This window comes from Pieris napi, chromosome 17 (genome assembly GCF_905475465.1).
Source record: "Pieris napi chromosome 17, ilPieNapi1.2, whole genome shotgun sequence".
NCBI lineage: Eukaryota > Metazoa > Arthropoda > Insecta > Lepidoptera > Pieridae > Pieris > Pieris napi.
Genome location: NC_062250.1, coordinates 5,877,381 through 5,897,388, shown reverse-complemented (window position 1 = coordinate 5,897,388; position 20,008 = coordinate 5,877,381). Strand labels below are relative to the sequence as shown.

The 20,008-nt window shown below is 32.3% G+C and overlaps 1 protein-coding gene across 6 annotated transcripts in view; it reads right to left on the bottom strand.

The window, feature by feature from the left end:
• LOC125057956 (peripheral plasma membrane protein CASK) overlaps positions 1 to 17,471 on the bottom strand; it is a 201,849-nt gene extending 184,378 nt beyond the window's left edge. For 5 of the 6 annotated variants that reach the window (XM_047661920.1, XM_047661922.1, XM_047661924.1 and 2 more), the window contains exons 1-11: positions 16,944 to 17,471; positions 16,415 to 16,527; positions 15,024 to 15,129; positions 14,383 to 14,460; positions 13,395 to 13,576; positions 12,957 to 13,025; positions 11,126 to 11,301; positions 10,560 to 10,682; positions 9,616 to 9,790; positions 8,837 to 8,958; positions 8,027 to 8,221 (exon numbers count right to left, since the gene is read on the bottom strand). In XM_047661920.1, the coding sequence (XP_047517876.1) occupies positions 8,027 to 8,221; positions 8,837 to 8,958; positions 9,616 to 9,790; positions 10,560 to 10,682; positions 11,126 to 11,301; positions 12,957 to 13,025; positions 13,395 to 13,576; positions 14,383 to 14,460; positions 15,024 to 15,129; positions 16,415 to 16,527; positions 16,944 to 17,002 (1,398 nt within the window). In that variant the 5' untranslated portion in view covers positions 17,003 to 17,471. The remainder of the gene's footprint in view (positions 1 to 8,026; positions 8,222 to 8,836; positions 8,959 to 9,615; positions 9,791 to 10,559; positions 10,683 to 11,125; positions 11,302 to 12,956; positions 13,026 to 13,394; positions 13,577 to 14,382; positions 14,461 to 15,023; positions 15,130 to 16,414; positions 16,528 to 16,943) is intronic. The other variant, XM_047661925.1, reaches the window with a different exon arrangement.
• Between the last annotated feature and the right edge of the window lie 2,537 nt (positions 17,472 to 20,008).

The following is a 20,008-nucleotide window of genomic DNA, read 5'->3' as shown; positions in this document are numbered from 1 at the left end:
GTAGCATTATTTTTATGTATATCCAAGGTTATATTGAACAGAGTTCCAAAGTACCGTGAGTTACTAATAAATATTAATGATACTTAATACGTACTGCGTAATAGTTATAAACGTTTTTTAAAAACCTTTCTTAAAATTGTAAATTAATTTAATTATGACCTAATATTAAGTTTTATCTAAATATGAAACTTAATTAAAATTATTAAAATAAAATATAAAGTCTAAACAAACAGTGAATTACATAATGGGTCCGTTCATCTGAAATTCATATATGAACTCCCGTAATAGGGCATGAAACCTAACCTATCAAATGAATTTTTAAATCTAAGACATGGCGGTTTCCTCTAAATTATTTCTCTGTATACGTAAGTGTTAATTACACCCATAGAAACTAAAATATATTGTGGACAATTTTAAAACTCGTCTAACAATGTTCTACCTATTAAAACATTGCGTGCACAAGTCGATAACATCATTGCCTTATATTCTGGCAAAACCCTATTATATACAATTCAAACTAACGACCACGGAAAACGATCCAATTAAATTAGATTTGCGAGTCGATTCCATTCAAAAGCATCTATTATCCATTTTGACAAACACTAGACTGAAATTGAAAACTGAATGAAAACTGCGGAAATTGAACGTTCAAATAATCTTTTATAATTTTAGCAGCATTTGCATGGTTAAGGTTAGAAGGACATGTATTGATAGTGCGTAAAATACATTTATACAAGTTTAGATTTATTAAGAATTTTGGATTCAGAGTTAACTAAGAGTACGATTCAAAGCGCAATAATTAATAACAAAACACGATTTGACAAAAATCTAAATTTATTTATTATTATTATTTATTTTATTTTACACTTTGTTGCTTTATGATATAAAAATTTAACAAAATTACAAGTAAAGGAAAGGCAACTGGCGGCCTTATCGCTTTCAAGCGATCTCTTCCAGGCAACCACTGTTAGAAAAGAAAAAAAATATTTATCACAAAAGGCTCATCTTAGTAGGTTTTATATACAAGAAAATCGTAGGCAATTCATACAAGTAGCCACCATCATGTATATGAAAGTATAGAAGAAACTGCGTGCGCGAATATCAAGGTTAAAGATTTCCCTTCAAAGCCAAAGAAAAGTTACGCAACTCAATCCGTATTTTATATTTGACTAAAAGTCGCCAGTTATCACACGTTAAAACCACGTTAGGTCAAGTCATTAGTCTGATTAACGAGTGGACGTTCAGGATTATGCGCTAATTCTGCAAAAAATCCCTATCAGAGGTCGGTGCCCAACGAATTTTAAGCGAGTTTTAAATTAATCAGCGTTGGTTTCAACGCAAGAGGCAATTAAAAATTTGCAATGCTAATATGGTGTATGGTTTTTGAAGGCCTAATAATAGCCTTACGGAGGTTTGTAGTCTGAATAGGGTATATATAGGTGAGGTTTATAAATAGATAAATGCAATCTGCTTTTCAATGTTTTGAATAAGTTTATGGTCCTTCGGAGAGAATAATACAAAAAAAATTGAAATCGATGGCATTTCTTAGGTTTAAAGACATTTATTCTCATAACAGACAATAGTCACATGAGAACTTATATACTAAAGATACAATTTTTATCACGTCGTGGGTCATTGAAGAGCTTCAAGGATGAATTATCGAAGTAGAACTTGGGTGGACTTTCATTTACGTAGAGAACTGGGATCACTCAAGAGAGTCTTAATTTAAATATTGCCAGACTGTCTCCACTTTTATATTTATTTTTTAGCTTCATATTTTAGCTTTATAAACGTTGAGACAATCGGAGTCACTAAGTTTGGATAGCCGCTGGCTGTCTTGATCATTTAAATCCGTATTATGGAGCATCAATCATATACAAATCTAGTTTGAAGAGTTATTCCATTCTTTCTACATAAAGTTTAACATAGTTGTGAGTGTGAAGACAAGACTGCAACTTGAGACACAGTGTGCGCATTCGAAGTGCGGGACTTTTACATCACAAATAGTATACACTCACTGAATAATATATGATTAAGGGTGATTTCAATTGCATCTTAACTAGCGTTATATCAAAACAACAAAAAATAAACTCATATGTGACATCGGCCGTGTCAAATAATTATAGGACACAACAAATAAAATATTTTTTAAAATTAACATTTAGTACTTTTTAGATCATTTAAGGTAACATGCATACTTCCATGTCTATCACATGAATGGCAAAATGAGAATGCTACATTATCCGTGAATGGTGGAAAAAAGGTAATAATAAAGGACAAGGCGGGGAAAAATTGGAAAATTGTAGCGAAGATAAGAGGCAAATGGAAGAATTTGGAGGAGGCCTTCCATCCCTCTGAAATGTGTACTAATATTAAATAGATTATTACATATACTTAATATCCTGATTATAGAACAAAAATAAAGGCTATTTATTAATTTTTATATAATTAACCCCACCCCCTATGAGGCAGAAGTTAGTCACAAAAATCCAAGTAAACGATAAATAATAACTATCGGTACTGTTAAGCCTCGGTGTATATCCAAATACACATCGAATTTTACTTAAAACAGCTGCTAAATTTTCGATGCAAACCCTTGTAGCAATAACTACTAGTAATATAAAGGAATACTGTATTTGTGAAAGTTGTCGCTGGCAGTGTATCTCATATCAATAGTATCACTTCGACGTCCGTCGTTCCAAAACTGAGCGTTTTTTAAGGCAGTTTCTGACGTACACCACCACTATGTGGAACCAGCCGCCTACTGAATCCAATCAAATTCGACTCAGGGTCAATTCGATTCAAGTATAGAGGGTAGCAACTCTTAAAAGGCCAGTAATGCACTTCCTAGCCGTCGTGTCCATGGGCGGCGTTATCACATAACATCAAATGAGCTGCCTGCCCATTTGACTCCTGTTACATAAAAAAGAAGCATAAAAGTGTCTAAATATAGATATATATTAATAATAATAATAATAAAGCCCGTTTGACAAAAAAAACAAATTATTATACACAGCTTAGATTATTATTTAACATTTTTATACATTTTTTCTTTCTTTTGCTTGTTATTCTATATTCTAGCTTCCTTCAGTACCGTCGATCGGAACCCTTCACGGGTAAAGGCCTCCTCCAGCTTTTTCCAACTGACTCTGTCTATGGCTCTCTTTCTCCATTCGTTTCCTGCTACCGCTTCTATTTCTTCTATCCACCTTTTTTTTGTGTATGTATTATACCAATATATTATTATCCATTATATTACTCGCATAAACCAAAGTCAATATTATCGTTAAAGTATATGAAACAGTTCATACCGCACCTTCTATAATAACGAAAATTCCATCAATACGTACATTACTGTATTTGTATGAAGTATGAAAACGTAATTACGATTCTAGTGCATAAAACAAAGTTATACCGAACGTATTAATTTTTCACGAACACTCAACGAGTCCACTGTATGTGACAGTTACTGAAGTTTTTGCGCCATCTCTTGAATATTCCACAGTGTGACAGACTCTGTGCTGAATTAAGTTTTTCTTTTACGAGAAAACGAGAGAATAAATATTTTACAACGAGATTAACATCGTCCACATATTTTTATCTTGTGTTGTACCTGAATATATATTACAATGAATTGCTAAAACTCGGGAATAGATGGACCGATTTGGGTAATTCTGATCTTGAAATATTTGTGGAAGTTGAGGGAAGGTTTAAACGGTGAGAAACATGATATATAATTAAAAAAGAACAATTACATAAGCATAAATAATGTAATTTTCTAATAAAAAAAATTGAGGTCTTTTGTTTATTAGTAATAAAAAATTGTCACTTGGTTGTGAAGTATTTAAGGTTCGTTCAGAAATTTATCTGTTTGCTATTGTATGAGGTCGGGTCCCTTTAACCTGTTTTCAAAGCTGGTTCTTTTCAAAACCGATCTGTTTTAGAAAAAAAAGTATAATAGTGGTGGTAAGGTATGACCACACTTCATCAGTTGAGGTCATCTAGTTGAGATCACATATTATATTTTTTTAATTGTTCGCGAGTCCTAGCCAAGTTTATCTTGGGTGTTTCGCTAACTATTATTTCCGATAAAGTTAGGTAATTAAAGAAATACAGATTTGAAGAATTTTGTGTAACTTTAAGTTTTTTAGTTATATTTTATAAGGTAATGAAGATATTCGATCATTTTGAATGAATCTTAAACCGACCGAAGTTATTGAGTCTCCACTGATAGATATTGTTTTTTTTATAAAACATGAAGCACACGGACAGCAGACTCACTCATGTTTAGTAATACTCCGCCGCCTATGCAATGCCAGAAAGCGTGAGAACACGTTGCCGGTTTTCAAGAATTGGTACGCTCTTTACTTGTGTTTTTAGCAGTGTGTTATAAAAGAGAACGTACAGTCTAAGATACGAAAGGGTTTGGCCATTTAGAATGGATAAATGAGAAGCGCCTTACAAGTAGGATATACAAGGCAACCGTGCATGGTGAAAGTCGGGAACGTATTGTCTGACCAAATCCAGGACGTACTAGAGACAGAACAGGTCAAAATTACCCATAACCGACGAACATGCGTCATAAATGTCATGAAAGCGAACGTAGCAAGTGGAGATCCGTGGTCTCTGTCTACTCGAGACAAAGTCGTGAATGTATAAATAAATAAATTTACACTTACCAGCCTTTATTTACAAAGATTCAAGCCTTATACGTGAGCCGAATCACAAAGATTCGGTAGTGTTATGACAGTAAGTTTAATTTAATTTGTCGACCCTTGCAACATTGTGATAAATGTTAAGCCAAGTTATGAAGCAATAAATCTGTATAAGCTACATAATGAACGAATATAAGACTGACAATTTCAACTGCTATTTCAAAGACAAGGTGCCTTTATAGCGTGGGAGAGTATTTTAGACAAGTGTTTCTCAACGTGGGGCCCGACAGGGGGGCAATTTGATTGTTAAGGGGGTCTATTCAAGTTTTTTAAGTTTTTCATTCTATGTTTTATTTACTGTTTATGGTTAATTCCTAGTAATTTCTTCCTAAAAAGAAAAAATGTGATAGGTATCTTTTATGTTTGTTTAATTAAACGATTATATTTTTTAATTAAAAGTTATGTATGTTGAATGGGGTAAGGCTAATAAAAAAGGTCGGGAAACACAACAATTATAATTATGAAATTTTATACTTACATCAATGTCAATTAATATCAAAAACCATCATGACAATTAATATGATATTTGAATGCCTATTTTTATACGGCTGATTCTGCGGGTTTTTTTTATACTTAATCAATCTGAATGAACCACTGTGTTTGCGAATAAACGATAAATATTTATTTTATTATAATAGTGAGTGAGGTTTGTTTGAAAAGTTTGAAGAATATTATACACAGGTTTGCGTGCTTGCAAATTTACTTCGTTCACATACACATCACACTTCGTTCCTTTAGGCATGGAGTATCCAAAAATCCTTCTTTAGTGCTATGGTTTAAGCAAAAAACAGAAGAAAAGACTCAAACGTTAAATTTCAAGTCTTATAACGTTTCATATCTTCACACTTTAAATGAGGAAAAATCCACTTGGAATAAGCCCGCGAAACCTTTACGCACAATGGACGATTGTTGTCATTGTTGTATAACCAACGCTATATGTGATTGATAAGTTACGATACATAACATAATAATAATTTAATATATGTTTAGATTTACATATATCCAGGCAGCCCGATATGGTTTTCAATTTATATCCCCTAAACTGTAGGCCCTACAAATTCTAACAAAGAGAATTTAAATATACGAATAATACCACCCACGGTTCGATGGGTTGACAATAAATTAAGTTAACTATAAATAGTAGGCACTGAGTACATACCTCGATATATCCTTGACTTGAACATAACGAAATAATGGCATACACATTTTACAAGAATAACGAAACACAGTTATACTGACTGTAGCAAATACTTTAAGTAAAATCACAAATAGTTCAACATACGCACAACAATCATGAAGGAAGTAATTAAATTAGGCAAAAATCTAATCCTATTTCGTGCAAGTGAAGCTGTAGCTAGGATTTCGTGAAGACGATCTATTTAATTGTTGTTTTTTGACTTTGTGTTTTCATTATTGATACGACCAGTTGTGAGGATTTGTATGACTTTCATTAATTCCATCGATGTGATGAGCATTTGGTGTTGTGCTTAGGTCTTGGGTGTTTAAATATGTATTTATATGTCTATCTATCTATAATATGTATGTATATCCGTTACCCATAACACAAGCTTCACCAGCTTAGCATGGGACTAGGTCAATTGGTGTGAATTGTCTTTAAAAAAAAAACAGAAGCTAAGAATACGAGAGAATTTATGAAAATGCTGACACAACTAATTTTTATAGAGATTTGTTCCCCCTTTGTTCATAAAAACCACACTCTTAGTAAATCCTCATTTATCTGACTTTGATTTTCTTTAAGCTGTAACGAAAACGGGCAGATGAGAGTAATAAAACCATTTACCGAGCCAAATATTAGGTCCATAATTCATAATAGCTTATAATTTTGAATTACGAGCGTAGATTCAATACAGGAATAATATCACCAATTACAATGGAATTTTGTTTAGGGCGAATCCACTAACCCTTAAATTAAAGAGGGTTGACACTTTACGAACTTAACAGGGATAAATTATGACGTAACAACTGGAACTCATTAATAATAAGTCGCCGTTCTTGCAATTCTAATCCTGAGACGTTTTAAATTGAGATACGTTAAACGCCTTGGGCAATTAAAATGTTAATTCCTACTATATACAATTGAAAGTTTACTTTTTTATCTTCTTAACGTAGCTTTGATCCTTTGAAGTAAAAATTACGACGAAATATTTGAATAAACAATTTTAGTTCTACGAATAACCAATAAAAGAAAACTCGTAAAAAGACATGATTATGGATTAAAATAAGACTTCAGCTTTAAAGAAAACACTTCTTTACCGGATAGAAGTTATGTATTATTATAAATTTACAATTATTTTACATAATTTTAAATTAAACCGTCGTTTCGCGTTTACGGTGTCCTCTATTTTTGCCATTTCTGTCAAAACCCTCCATCTTTTAGTCGATACCAACTCCGGGGAAATAAATACAGATAATACAACTTTTTCTACAGCTGTGATACTTTTTTGACATTTAACACCTTTTGTCTTCAGTCACCGTGACCACGCACACTGTAAAGCACGCGAAACGTCGGTTGAATTTAAAATTATGTTAAAAATAAAAAATCATAACTTCAATCCGGTAAAAAAGTGTTTTCTTTAAATGTGTAAAGGTTATGTCAATAATAGACAATACTACTTCAGCTTTAGCTGACAAAAGGGGAAAATGTAAAATCAAAGCCGTGACGGGACCAATAAAATATATACGATAGAGTGATAATTTAGTTTTTCTTTGTTTACACTTAGCGCCATCTAGTTAGTACATGTATAACTACCTGAAAATCAATTTTAAATAACGTAAGGTAATACAGTGATATAAATGTAATATTAATATAATAGACTTATATATATATTGCTCTTGGACTCGCACAAACTTGACTACCATTATTTTGACGTATAAAACAAGTAATCTGAATGACTTGTAATTTGTTTGAAAATTTTTACAGCGTCTCTGGTGTTAAGAAACTAAGATTTTTTATACAAAATATTTAAGGAAGACGTTTAATATTTGTAAAAGGTTATTATTTTTAAATATGTATCAAAATAATGATTCTGTTCTACTAGCGACATCTAGTTGTATGTAAAGAAAGGAGTGCTTTGTCTATGTATGTTCGAATAATTCTAGTCTGCCAACGTCAATCATTGTTTCATTATTATAATCATAAGGATAAAATATGTACTGTGTCTGCCTATTAATTTTAACGGCACTAGTGGACTATAACAGCAACCCGAAAAAGGAAGCCTGGTCAAATTAAAGCTTATCTTTTGATAATACAGTAAAATACATTTTTTTCCGTCTGTTTACTTTTACAATACCTTGACATATGGAGAAGCCAGCACCCGTCGCAACTCGTGTATAGCGGCTGCAGTAGCGGGTGCAGCGCCGGCGGGAGCGGTAGCGGCGCGTGGGCGGGAAGCGGCGTCCAACGCGGCGCGTGCGCGTGCACGGCCGTCGGCTGCGGGCGCTCGACCGCTCGTCACCACTACCGTACACGCTATGCGGTCATAGACCTGTTTTTAATAAGAAATATTTTTTAGTTTTAGTATAAGTAAGAGTACCTTAAAATATAATTTAAACGGAGTAAAGTTAATCTTTTGAATTACTAGTAATTTCTAGGCTTGGTGCGCCCTCTTCAATAGCTGTCAAAAGCTAATTGCAGTGCACACAGGTCTATAAATTAAAGTCAAAAATAATTTATTCATATAGGTAACACAGTGTACACTTATGAACTCCAAAAAAGAAATATACATTAAATGCTTCTAATTTTACATTTACTGCCAATTCTCAAATCAAGGGCGTAGAACGGAAGAGAAGAACTGGCAATAAACTCTCCGTCACTCTTTTTAATTGTTTTTTGTTTTACACAAGGTTTGTAAGGAGCTGCAACCATTACACCATGTTCCACATGACATCTAAGTAATAAATAATAATAAATAAATTAAACACAAAGATTCGTCCTCTATCAGCAGAAGGCATGGTGAAATAGGAGCACGCACTTACATTCTCATGGGAACAACACACAAATACATAGTTGAAATAACTAACATCAGCATACACCAATTCAAGTACGACCGGTCACAAGCCAAATGCATAAAAAATCCTTTAATCTAGAGCAAGTTTAATACCTCTAACAAAGCGCGTAACTGCAGATCATCGAGGACGCTGTGAAAGAGATCAGGGTCCATGACCACCGGGCCATCCTGCAGGACAGCCACATCATCCAGGGATTCAACTAACAGATTGACCGCTGAAACAAATACATTTAACTGCTTTTTTTTTTCTTTTTTTTTATGTGTGTAACTATGTATAAACTTTTTTTTTTATGGTCGTTTGGTGCAGGAAAACATCGTAAGGAAACAGACATGGTATCAGGTGTTAGATCAAAAGTCAACAAAAACAGGAACACCGAATATTCGATAAATTAAATCTGAGGCCAAAAGGGTTGTAGCGACATTTTTTTCACACGCTTTATATTAGCTTCACCTGTATGTATGTATGTTTGTATGTAACCGACTCCTTCGGACTCGATTTTGACCCACTTTTAACGGACACATTTAATTCAAACTTTGCGCACCTGTCAAAGATCGATGACAATGCAATAATCCGAAAAAAAAAATGAAAAAATGAAAAAAATTTAACTAAAAAATAAATAATAGTTAAAAAAAACTAAAAAACACGCTTTTAAAGCATATCAAACTAAAAAGTGAAAAATAATTCGGGTTGCTCGATAGACGAAAAATATGGCACAGAGCGCCCCACGCTTTTTCACAATAATACCAGTATTTTTTGTTCATTACCATTTTCAGCCTAAATTAGGAATTATTTTTCACTTTTTAGTTTGATGTGCTTTAAAAGCGTGTTTTTTAGTTTTTTTAAACTATTATTTATTGTTTTCGAAATATACCTGCTGCATTGGCCTCTTCCAGTAGCACCTGTCTTCTCGACGGCTGTTCTTCCTCCTCTTCATCTTCCACTGATGCAGCAGCGAGAGTCGCAGCCCTCAATCGTCGACGACTGTTGAATTTCTTCAGCTCTTCAACTGTGGCTGCAAGGTGGATGCGGTTTTGCTTGTCGCGGTCCTATAACAATAAGTTACAGAAAATTACAAACTTGCACAGAATATAGGTAGGTACGTAGATAGGCGCGCATTTCAACCTTGAGGTCGTGCGTTCGATTTTATTATACTTGTGCAATGTGCATAATTATTTCCCAGACAAAGGAAACATTGCAAGGAATCTAGCTTGTTTAATACTTAAACAAATACCCTAAAATATTTGTTTTAGGTAACTAAAGGTTTACATCAAAGTTAAGATAATATACTATTATTTTTTTCGAAGATATGACGGCATAATACATTTTCAAATCAGATGACGTATTAAGCTATTGCATAGATTTTATCGCGGGCTTTCAGCGCGGTGACCGAATCAAGAAATTCCGTAACGAAAAAACCTAACACACGATGACGTAATATAGGTGCGGCCAATTCGCGTTAGAGCGGGACAGAACGCGTACTGCGTCTCACATCGGTTTATCGTGATCGCATAGGCGTGTTAGTCTGAGTCTGGTAGAGTGGTAGATTGAATTAATATCAAAGAAAAAAAAATACTGCAATAATTAATTATATTGCATAAGTTTATAAAATGCTATGCAAAAGCTTTACCGCGGCAGTCCCCGAGTGCCACACGTATTTTTTTTTATTATTATTATAAGATACGATTGGCTTTCACTAACAAAAGTAAAACAAGACATAAATATGGATTAAAAAAACTGTCATTCAAAAGATAAAACAATATTTCAATAAATTCCGTTTATGAGTAAAGCCATTAGCATATTATATATAGTAGTTACCCTTATCCACCGATGGTTAAGAACTTCCTGTATATTGATCCTCTGAGTGTGGTCAACAGTTAACATACGTTGAACAAGATCTTTGGCTGCGTCACTTATGTCCTCCCATAGGGGTGCATCAAACTGTAAAATATAATTCAGTAACGTCAACAAATTAAAGAAAATTAAATTATTATCACGACGTGTAAAAACCTTATGTTGAAGTTGTAGTAGTACCAGCGCCCACACATAGATAGCGCTTTAAACAACTGTTACTGTTGAATTAGTACCAGAGATAAAACATAGATGGCGTTTAAATTAATTGTTCATATTGGCATTTCATTCTTAGGTGGCGCTAGCTTACCATAGCGAATATATACCAATTTAGTATTGGCTTGGTAGTAATTACATTACACTTTAATGTATCAATGTCAATATAAAAACCTGTAACACCGATGTTTAATACTTTGATGATAAATTTGATAAAAAATGTAGGTTAAAAGTAACAAATATATTATTTATATACAGATCTATATCTATATAGATAAATAAATCTCCGTTATATGTCAAAAACTCATAATACTCACTCTCAACCTCCCACGGCATATAGCTTCAAACAACCGTTCCCTTGTTCCAGTGAAGGGCAGATATCCGACCAGTAAGACATGGAGAAGTATACCAGCAGCCCATACATCCACGGGTTTGCCATACAACTGGCTTGACACCACCTCTGGCGCCATGTAGTGAGGAGTACCAATGCGACCTAGGAATTATATATTTGTCAAATATTAAATATAAACTAGTATCGCCCGGTTCTGTGATTTTTGGCAATTCTTCGACTGCAACTTGGTATTTTGGTTATTAGGACCGGACGCAATCCTCACTATTAAAATATGTATTCATAATTTAATTTTATATAAACTGTATTAATTTAGTGATTAATAGGGTAGGGTGCACGTGTGATAGTTGTGTAATATTTAGTAGTGTTTAAAATAAAATTTATTTAGTTTTTTATGTGCAATTTTGTCTTACGTAAACTTAACTTCATTGATTTTTGTGAAAAAATATGTTCAATAATATAAAACAGCAAATAAAATGAAGAACAAAATACATTCTGGTTAAAAAGCATATGAAATTTATTTTTGACACTGTAAAACCAGATATTAACAAGGATTTATCGCTAGTAAGAAATTCTTCATAATTATTTTTTAATTGAAAATATCATTACGTAAAAACAATATTAAAGGAATAGCATTCTACATATGAAATTGGCTCACAATGTCGTTATCATGGAGTAAATACAATAACCATACGTTTACCTACCATAGCCTACAGATTATCAGAAATTGCGTTATCTACACAACTGTTAAAAGCGTTAATCTTCAACTGGATCAACCAAAACGAAAGCGTGTTCTCATGCTTATATAAGCATCTTTCTAGCTATAGATTTGTGTAATTGTGCGATTATATTGCACTGTATAAAAGAAATTAAAATTTACCAATTCGAAAAGTAAACGAACCTTATCGATAAAAATGATGTCAAAATGAAATCAGATGATTTAAAAAAAAAACAAGTTAAAAAAAAAATATGTGCGAAGTGACATTAAAGTCTGCTTTATAAAGACATATGAAATGAGCGGACGTCCGAGACACATATATAACCACCCAAGACATTTAAAATATACTATTGCTGTATTGTAATCAATGTATATACTATCATCACATGAAGTATGTTTAATTACACAAAAATAATACAAAAAATATGGGATGGTTTTTTTTTTGGTACTAAAAATAAAAACCGGATGCAACGAAGGCACTAAATTTTAAACCTGAAACTAATAACCGGATAACGTTATATCCGTTATGGTTACGGATAATGTTAAACCCTTTTGGTTATTAGCACTTTTAGTTTGGTTATGATGTTAAGGCAATAATAAAAAATGGTGCGTGTACTTATGTACGCGCGTAAGAAGTTATACTTCTTTGGCATTATTAAAAATAGTTTTTGATTGCATGCAAATAATTAATTAAAATTAAATAATCAAAGACTGGAAAAGGAGTCAATAAAGTTCAGTTTACATTTGAAAAATTAAATAAATAAATATTTATTATTATTCTCTTACATTAAGTGTAACATAAATTCTATTATTATTCGAATGTTGTTTTTAAATTATGTCAAATGCCGTAGCATCTTCCGTGGGCAACTTCATTCTGTTAATTTTGTGTCACGGTGCGCGCGCATCGTAAAATTTCACTCTCATCAATTTTTCATAACGCGCCTAAAGAAGTATAACTTCAAAAATAAAACATGTATACATTATGTACTTGGGCGATTACTAAGTCCGAAAAGTGTTATGTGCCAATGAAATTTGCACACAATGTCCATGCAGTTAGGGCACAAAACAGTTCCACTCTTACCATACTCGTCTGATTTGAGATAGGCTTGGCCCATTGGACCCACTAGGGGCCGATTGTCCATCACCAGTTCTGCATAATACAGAATCCAGTCAGACCGCGTTTTTTTTAAAATTTTCTAGTACAAATCTTGGCACTTAAAAACCAAAGGGCATTAAATTCTGTTTATAAATTTAAACATATTATGTTTTTGATACCAAGTACACATTAATAAGGTTTTGCTTTCTATACAATTAGCTACTCGATTTGATAACTTATGTACTGTACAGCAGAGTAACTCAGAAAATTGTTTCTATTGGCTAATATGGCTCAAAAACAAAATCTTTGAAGTTGTAAGCTTAGAATTGCAAGGTACGAAAACTCAATATTTAAATCTCTTCTTTTTTGGTTTAAGGTATGGCTATATTAGACTAGTAGTAGTATTTACACTAGTATTCTCACCTGGTGGAGCTCGATGGGCAGTCGGCGTGGGCAGTTGAGCAGCGACGCCGAACCCACCAAGTTTGACTGGAGCGCAGTTGTCTCTTCCAGCGAGTAGCACGCAGTGCGGCCTTACATCACGATGGACTATGTCATTTTCATGACAGTATCGTAACGCTTCAAGGATCTGACGCATGTAATGGCTGGAAATAATTAAAAATCTTTATTAAATCCCACTAAATTTGTTACTTGATGGTTGTGAATGTTACTTTAGTTTTAAAAATCATAGTTTACTATTCAAAAAACAAATTGAAAACTCCTTAACGTCTTGCCAACAAAAAGAGTGGCTATGGGTGTATTTATTAAAATTTTGAAAATGTCCAATATCTTGAAAACCGAGACTTTTACTAAACATAAAACATAATATGTCTCTTTACACATTGTTTAAGCCACACCCTGTACATAAACGTATTAGTAATGATATGAATTTATATTACAAATTTAAATTGGACGCCTTTATGGCGACATAAGCCTCAACCATTTTCTTCCACTTTTCCTTATCTTAACTATAAAATTATGCGAAAAAAAAAATTGAATAGATGTTGGCTGTTTATATACACTGTGTAGCAACCCCATGCACTAATTGAATTTCCATTTTTAAGCCCATTTATTTATTTTATAACACGGTTTAGGTAAATATCGTGCAAATGTTATACAAAAATCAGCTGCTTGTCTATGACATTAAATGGTCAGTTACAAAGATAAAGACAATTACACAGGTGTCACGCTACTAGATTATTATTAATGTTTATTTGTATGTATTGAAACCAGTTGCATAAACTAGAACTAATGGGTGCGTGCATAAATAATTAGAATGAATTATAGTGAAATTTTATCAGCATATAGCAGTTCTTAAATCCAAGACCTCTAGAAATAATGAATGCAAAACTAGAGTCAGGTAGATGTGTGTTATATGAGGGCCAACAATGTAAGAGTTCAAGGAATTTACCATGCAACGGCCTCACTGTAGACAAATCCAGCAGTTGCTCTTCGGACCACCTCGAAACACAGATCAGATCCATCCATACTGAAAACGTACAATTACACACTTTCTTTTAACACTTATGTAAAAAATTCAAAGTACACATATGCAACAGAGCTTTTTAAGCATTTGGTACACATTATATTATAAAAGATCTTGAGAAAATATGTGAATGAAATTCATTAAGGAACAAAATACTAAAAATGTTTTAAAATACAATGAATATTTTGTAATGTTTACTATGCAATTCCGAAAATAATACAGTGAAAATAATACACTCTTTATAACGAATTTCAAAGGACCAAGCATTTTTATTTGGTATAGAGATGTTTTGTTATAGAAAGGGAAGGGAATGTATGGGGTATTGGGTTACACCAAATAAATTTAACAATTTTTACGTTATTGAGAGTTTTTCGATATAACGAAAGACGTTATAAAGAGATTACTCTGTATAAATGTTAATCTTAATATTATTATTTGGGAAATAGGTTGGTGGACTCAGTTTCCACACTCTTACTAGGTCCATTGTGCATATATTATGATTTGGGAATTATCATAAATGTAAATTGAAGAATTATTATTATCATTATTATAGGTATGGCACTTACTATTCAAAGACCATGTAGAGCATTCCTTCTGAGCTGTAGGTTTCTAGGAGTTCCACAATGTGTGGGTGCTTCAACATGTGGCATATTGTTGCCTCTCGCTTTAAATCTGCAAAAATATTGTAAATATTGTAAATTATCATCATAAATATCTTTGATTGACAGAAATGTCTTGCTGTAGTGTTAGGTATCTTTTAAAAACAGGTCTTAGAGGAGATACTAGAAAAACTAAGATTTTTTGGAGTTATGCAATAAACATTCATAATATAATTAAATTTTAGCTTAGGTAAAAATTGATTAACCGTCATTATTAGAAATCTCCCAAAAACCTAGGTACTTTTCTAGAGTTCTGCTTTAATTATAAAATCCTACAAATGCAAGTTATGTGTAAAGAATCCTTTACATAGTATACATAATCTTAAAATAAACTGAGTCTAATTTTAATTGAGTTTCATAACAACAAAGTCTTGTTAAATGTGATTATAGGATACATTCAATATAATCCTATTAGTGAGCACTTGAAGTTTATTCAATCAAGGATATAAGACTAAATCTGTACTGCAAACTCACATCTTTTAAAAACAGACTAGCTGACCCGGCAAACGTTTGTTTTGCCATGTATAGTCCATGTTTGTCTAGGAAACATTTTTTTAGTTCCATAAAATATCAATCAATAATTAAAAATAGGGGTTTATCGTAGCGGGGTGAAATGTAAAAAATTCTAAAAAATCAAATTTTGGGGCGGACACCTCTTATCACTTAAGGGGTTGAAAGATAGATAGTAGCCAATTCTCAGACTTACTGAATATGAATATAAAATTTCATAAGAACCGGTCGAGCCGTTTGGAGGAGTATGGGAACGAACACTGTGACATGACAATTTTATATATTAGATAAAGCTCAATGTATCTCATTAATTGCTATATGTGTTAATTTAACAGATGTGTCTATAATAATAACAATGTAAGCATTCAGTAATTCCAGTTTTCAAACTAGGCAGAGCCTAGATTGATGTCTATTTTGTGTACATCACAAGAGGACCATAAGAAAAATGCCTTTATTCTAAAAGTTTTTTAATTCGGTACCCCAAAACTAAATTTCATTCTCTAATATATTATGCCATATACAATTACATTTCTAATACTAAACATATACAGTGTTGCAACAACTATTCCATTTCTAATATAGGTCAAGTGACAGTTTATTGTATTATAAGTGATTTGGTCAAATTAGGTAAAGATTATGGAATAGAGTATCAACTAATATTTATTATTCTACATAAATAACATTATGAACCATACATGTAGACCTTTTTCACATTCTAATAATAAAAATAATCTTAGTTGAATACAGGTAAAGGTAACATAACTAATTTTATAAACATTAATAGTAACCTGCAGTGCTCAATCCAGGGCTTGCTGTAAAGCGGGCAACATCAACAATCTTCACTGCAAATTGCTGAGCTGTTTGTCTGTGCACACAGCGTCTAACAAGACTAAATGGACCCCTGTGATTTAAATGATAAAAAATGAGGGTTAATTATAATAGTTTATTACTGGTCTCATTCATTATTATATTAATTCATTATATATATATATATACTTAATGGTAAAACATTAAAAGTAATATGAAACAAAAATTTAGACTGATAGGCAAATAAGGTTTTTGAAAGTTGAACATTAAGTTACACTAACAGAAATATGTTAAAGTATTGAAGTATATTTGTTGAACGTTATATTTCTGACCTTAATTTTTTTTATTAAAAGAGTACAAAATTACTTAAACTAAGTGTATGTAAAATATTCATATTTAATATTTTCTTTACAAAAATATAATTCGAAAAAAGAACCCCTCAATATTATTGCTACAACTTTAAATTACGAAAACAAAATATTATGTATTCCATTTTCAAATTATACTTACTTGCCAATGATTTCGCAAAGTTCATACACATCGTCGAAAAGCACTTCGTCTTCTGCCATTATTTATAATTTTTTTAATTACTACTTTTTAAAAGTATAAGAAAAATAACATTTTCACTTAGCACAGCCTTCAACCCCGATACGAGGTTACGCCCAGGGACATTTTCCAAGGATTTAAACTTACAAGGACACTATATAGGTACCACTTTAACACAACAATTTTATATGATAAATTGTATAATTTTAAGAAGAAGTAAATATTCGAAAATGAGGAAGGTATTTAGTATTTTATTGGAAAAAGATACGAATAGATTGGTACATTTATATTTAAAATTGAACACTTTTACAAATATGGATCTGGTGCGAAAAATTACCACTATTTGGTTTCAAACAATATTGTAGATAGGTATTATTTAAAAAGTTGCGTATTTAGAAGACACATTTAAAAGATTTTTATTCGGTACCTCGTACCAATTTTCTATTTACTGATTTGGAATTTTGACATTTACGATTGGAAGGAAACCTTTGATCTTTAGTGTTGTGAATAAGTGTAGTGTTGTTCTTCTTTACAGTTTTTAATATTCTGTGGTTGTATAGCACTGTGACAATTTTATTAAGGGTAATGTGAACAACGTGATTTTTAAATATTTTTTGTAACTAAGAAAACTTAGAATAGAATGTTAATGTGTGTAATATTCATTAAATTGTCTTTTTCTGTACATTTTATATTTTGCCACTGTTGTTATTGTTTTTTTGTTTAACTTTACATTACTTACTTATGTGAAATTAAATTTAAATTATAATATAATGTAGTATGAACTTAGAAAGTATTTGTACAATATTAGAAATATAAGATAACAGATGAATAGCATATGAGTAATTACTTTACGTCGTTAAAGTATGAGTAAATGAAAAAGAAACTGAAACTTCTAACAAAATTCAAAACTTTTACTTAACTCTATCGATCGAATTGTCAACTTTAGTTAATACGAGTATACACGGCAGTTATTAGTAAGTTGTGGTGGACGGGACAACTGTCTCAACGGTCGGAACTAGGAGGATCAACAAATAACTAAGAGTAATGTAAGCCGCCCTCAACATGTTCTAAAGCCGAATAGATATATCGATAGTGATTTTATACGATATTTTTAATAACCATCGCTCTTTCATAGAAAGGCGCTCCCCACTTAATTGTTTCAGGTAGCCACTGCAAAATGTTTTCACATAATTGCCAATATGCTTTTCTTTGTAGAAATCCCGCGAATTTTAACAATTATCAAGATACAAATCTACTATACACGGCAAGGATATTCGTTTTAGTGAAACCGAGTTTCGACGATAGATAGATTACCTAACGTTAATATTATGTGACAAATCCTTTAACAATGGCTTCTTTTTAACGTTATGGAAAAATTCTAACATAGTCCCCGTTCCAGAAGGAGGTGTTGCTGAGAATATTCAAAATTCTATGTTTGTACCTATGTTTTGATGGATTGATGGATTGTATTTATATGGATTTCAACAAGGCGTTCGACAGTGTGGAGCATTTACTGAGTGTTAACAAGATGGATTAATAGGATTAAGAGTACATATTATGGTAAAGTGTTAAACTGGTTTTTAATTTTTACGGGGTTTAACGGCCAATGGGCAACAATCGCGGTCTGGTTTTACTTTGTCTGGTGTACCTCAGGGCTCACAATTATGTCCTCTAATATTTCTTCTAGTCATAAAATATGATTTTGCAAAATGTATTGTACTCTAAGTACTCTAAGTTTTCATTATTCGGTTATAAATTATAAAGCGATGAATGATACAATGACGTTAGCCCCGTGCAGGAAGATCTTCATCGCAATTTTTTATGGAGCATTTCTAATCAACTACCATTAAGTGCTAATAAATGCAAGTTCACAAAGCTATCAAGAAAGCGTTTACTAAAATTTAATTCTTCATATGCGTAAATGTAAATGATCAATCAGCATTTGAAAGAGTTAACACAGATGCGGGATTTGGGAGTCATTATTGAGAACAGGTTGACTTTTGCTTAGCATTCACAAAATTTATGTTACTTATTACGTGCTATCGCTAGGGAATTTCTTATAACTCTTATTATTAATATATACATCTTAGGTTAGGAAATATTGGTTATTTAATATTACTACAAAACTTGTTATATGCCCAATTCATAATATCACGATAATTAGGTATGTAAATACTTAATTTTATAATCAATTATTAAACAATTTTTTACTTAAAAGGCAGTGAAAGTAGCACGCCATTCACGAAACATTTGAACGTCTTCCTACAATTGTTTTTGTAGCTAATAAATATTTATCGTCTGAATACAAAAAAGTTAGATTTTTTAAATGAAGAATTCGTAAGTTTTAGCTTCTTTCTAATTCTAGGAATACCAAGTTACCATTAGGTTCCTATGATTCTAATAGGTTTATTTGTTACGCCAAGGCATTATGGACGTGTGGAGGGCTAATTTACTTCGTACGCTATCTCTTTGACTAGCAGTAGCCAGATGAAAGGGAGGTGTAGTCTCCACATCACGTCCAACAATTGTGATTGCGTGAGCACACTTTCAGCTCTTACATAAATTATTGTACAAGATGAGATTGATTGTATTTGACTGATATATACCGGTCGTACTGGAACTTTGGTGAGGCTTATGTCCATCAGTGGACGTCAACAGGCTGAAACGAACGAACGAACGAACGAACTATTGATATGTAGCAGTCAACGTAAAATTGTAAAAACCGTTAGATTGTAATCTATCTCGCGAGATTGTAACTGTCGAAAAATTGTGAACTCAACGTACTGCTTACAATTTAACGTATTATTATTCGGTAGATTATAATCTATCGAAGTGAAATCGTCAAATTGTGAAACGGAAGAATTTACCATAGAGTTACAAAACTATTACAGCGGGCATAATGAAAATAGTAAAAAATTTAATTGCAAAAAAATAAAAAGAAAGCTAATGTTCTTTGTAACTCCAGGTGGGGCATTAGGAGTTACAACTCGTTGACGTGCAACAATAATTGAACATTTTTATTGGTGCAA